The sequence below is a fragment of the Habropoda laboriosa genome, unplaced genomic scaffold (assembly GCF_001263275.1).
Source record: "Habropoda laboriosa isolate 0110345459 unplaced genomic scaffold, ASM126327v1 scaffold207, whole genome shotgun sequence".
NCBI classification, from domain to species: Eukaryota; Metazoa; Arthropoda; class Insecta; order Hymenoptera; family Apidae; genus Habropoda; species Habropoda laboriosa.
The window spans coordinates 1834193-1836966 of record NW_017100397.1 but is presented as its reverse complement, the minus strand read 5'-3'; the positions used below and the strand labels follow the sequence as shown (position 1 = coordinate 1836966).

Sequence of the window (2774 nt, the reverse complement as noted above, 5' to 3'; positions counted from 1 at the left end):
GCTGGTGAACAATTTTTCAAATATTTTTTTGATTCTGAGGGTACCTGTTCCAATAAGGATACCTGTATTAAAGTGGGGAGTTATTACTCATGATTATATCATATTATCTTATCAGTTTAATGATGATAGGTTTCACTATATCTGGATAGGTGTGGTGTTGTACTCTGTTGAATGGAGTTGAAGGGATATTATATATTTTACATAAAAAGTAGTTAAAAACTCAATTGTGGTGTGCAACACATACAGTAATTATACGAGACATATTTTTTTCATATTTTTATGTTATACTATTCTGTGTTAATTTCTACCACATTATGTTTGGTTGCTTATAGCAAAAACTGTTAAATTATACGAATTTAAATATTAATTTTATATTTTTTTCAGTAGTGAAGTGAAATGGCAACATTTTCTTATCTTTTTTTCTTTATTATATTAAGTAAGTATTATAAAGCTCAAAAGTATATCCTTTGCAAGCTATTATTATAATTTTTTTTATATTTTTTAGCTGTGCATGCACAAGAAAATGCACACAAAAATCTTCTACCCTCTCTTCGAGAGTGCTATGAGAACAAATATCTTTTAGAAAGAGATAACAGATTACCACACACCTTGGATACATTCATTGCTATACTTCGTAAAATTGAAAATGCAGAAGGTCTTAATATGGATCTGAGAAGTTTGTCTGTTGCACTTTTACATCGGTAAGTCTGATATATTTTAGAAAAGCAGAAGTAATCTTATTGAAATTTAATTAATATCTGATTTATAGTTTTCGACAAGATGGTATTGCACCAAATCCTACAATTCCTATTCAAGATGGAGTAACACCTTATGCACCAAATACCTTCCAATTTTTCCGTTATTCCCAAACACTACGTCTTATACCTGGAAATGCTATTCTGTTTCCCAACAATAGTATCACAGCTGTTGAAAGAGTATGTATATTATTTAAAATCTTTTCCATATTTATATATGTTTGTCTAATAATTAATTATTGAATTACAGTGTACACTGCACTTCATGTTATCGAGCAGTGTCGAAATTTTTCAAAGAGAAAATGAGGCAAATGTTTGCAGATTTGCCAGCTCATATAGATATCCAAGAAATGTTAAGAACAATAAAGAAGGGACCACTGAAACTACTATTAATGATGTAGAAACTTTGTCATCTGATGAAATGTAAGTAACATAAGTCTTGAATCAAATGATATAAAAAATAAAACAATTTTTTATACAGAAGAAGCATGACTCACCATAAAAAGAAGGGTCATCCTACAGTAGATCCAAATTCGTTGTACCCAGAATTACCACCTAATCATCCAGACATTGCACGATTTTCTGCATTACCACCTAAAAGCAAATGCCCTGTAGAAAATGGTGTTGTAAAAACTCTGTAAGTCTGCAATATATTAAAAAATTATAAGATTGAATAATTATGTAAGTTGAACTTAACTAGCCATTTAATTATACATTTTTTAGATGGGGTGCAGTTTCTATTGGTTCAGTACTTGCTGGAATAGCTGCAGCTACACAACCAGAAACAACTATGCTTTATGATTTACAGCCAGATGTATTGCAAAAGAATAATACACAATTAACAAGTGTAGCTTTAAACAACAAATGGATTGCTACTCTGGCTGGTAATATTATTAATTTTATGATATGATAAATTACTTTTTAAAATATTAAATTTTTTATTGTGAAAATTATAGGAGACTTAGCAGAGGTAGCTTTAAGACAAGGCCCTACAGGAGACAAGCTTAGCGTCGGAGTAACTGGTAATTGGAATTCCACTGCTTTGCCACGGTGGTATTTCTTAAGTTCCAATAACAAATTTGAAATGACAACAGCAGAAATCAGAGGAGATTTAGACGGTTTAATTTTGGCTAACGAAATTAACAAAAGATATTCTAATTTGCCAAGCTTGAGACTTTCGCAAATTTTTGATATGTATTATAGTTCATTGGGATTCTTTGATGCTTCAATTAGAGCGTGCGATAGGAGAACATTGTTTACATCAATTGCTCCTAATGAAACAATGGCTGCACAGGTAAATTATTTGAATAGCATAAAACAATTTGTTCATTGGTTTATGCAAATAAAAAATTTCTTATATTGTATATACATTTTTTGTAGACATACAGTGCAGCTTTATTATTGGATCCTGATATAGCACACGCAACACTTGAACCTGGGATAATAGAGAAATTTTCAGTGCAAGCAGTAAACGAATTAGCATCATATGTGCGTAAGTATTAGTGTTACCATACATGTATTTTTAAAAGTAAAGATTTATTTGCTTTAATATCTTTACAGCTTCAGCCATGAACAAGGATCTTTCGTGCACAGACACAGATAGATTGAATAATTTCAACCAAATTTCTGTCGATTTGACAATCATTTTGGATACGAACTGGGAATTCTCAGCTATAAAATCTATTCTAGCAACTTTATTGGAGAACATCGACGTGAATCAATATAATTCCAATTTCACGTTGATAAATGGTTATGATGGAAGTGTAATGATTAACAGTACATTCAACATTTTGGAATTTCAAGCTTACAATTTATCCCATTATGCAAACAGTACGTATTAAGATAGAGATTAACGATAAATGATAACTTACAAAATACTTTATTGTATGTTTCTTTCAGTTACTCATGGTTTTAATTTATCTAAGTCGCTGAAGGAATTAGAAGTGTACTTGATGAATAAATTGGACAATGAACGTATTGTTGGTGTTGGTGTTGCACGATCTAACGTTGTTTTAATTA

General features: G+C 30.6%; 1 protein-coding gene across 1 annotated transcript in view; it reads left to right on the top strand.

Annotated features, from left to right (window-relative positions):
- The first annotated feature begins 120 nt into the window (after nt 1-120).
- Nucleotides 121-2774, top strand: part of LOC108575130 — a 3695-nt gene continuing 1041 nt past the window's right edge. The window contains exons 1-11 of the mRNA XM_017937848.1: nt 121-229; nt 385-436; nt 506-701; nt 770-935; nt 1006-1178; nt 1237-1392; nt 1479-1639; nt 1712-2049; nt 2136-2247; nt 2316-2585; nt 2655-2768. Coding sequence (XP_017793337.1) covers nt 397-436; nt 506-701; nt 770-935; nt 1006-1178; nt 1237-1392; nt 1479-1639; nt 1712-2049; nt 2136-2247; nt 2316-2585; nt 2655-2768 — 1726 coding nt within the window. The 5' untranslated portion in view covers nt 121-229; nt 385-396. The remainder of the gene's footprint in view (nt 230-384; nt 437-505; nt 702-769; nt 936-1005; nt 1179-1236; nt 1393-1478; nt 1640-1711; nt 2050-2135; nt 2248-2315; nt 2586-2654; nt 2769-2774) is intronic.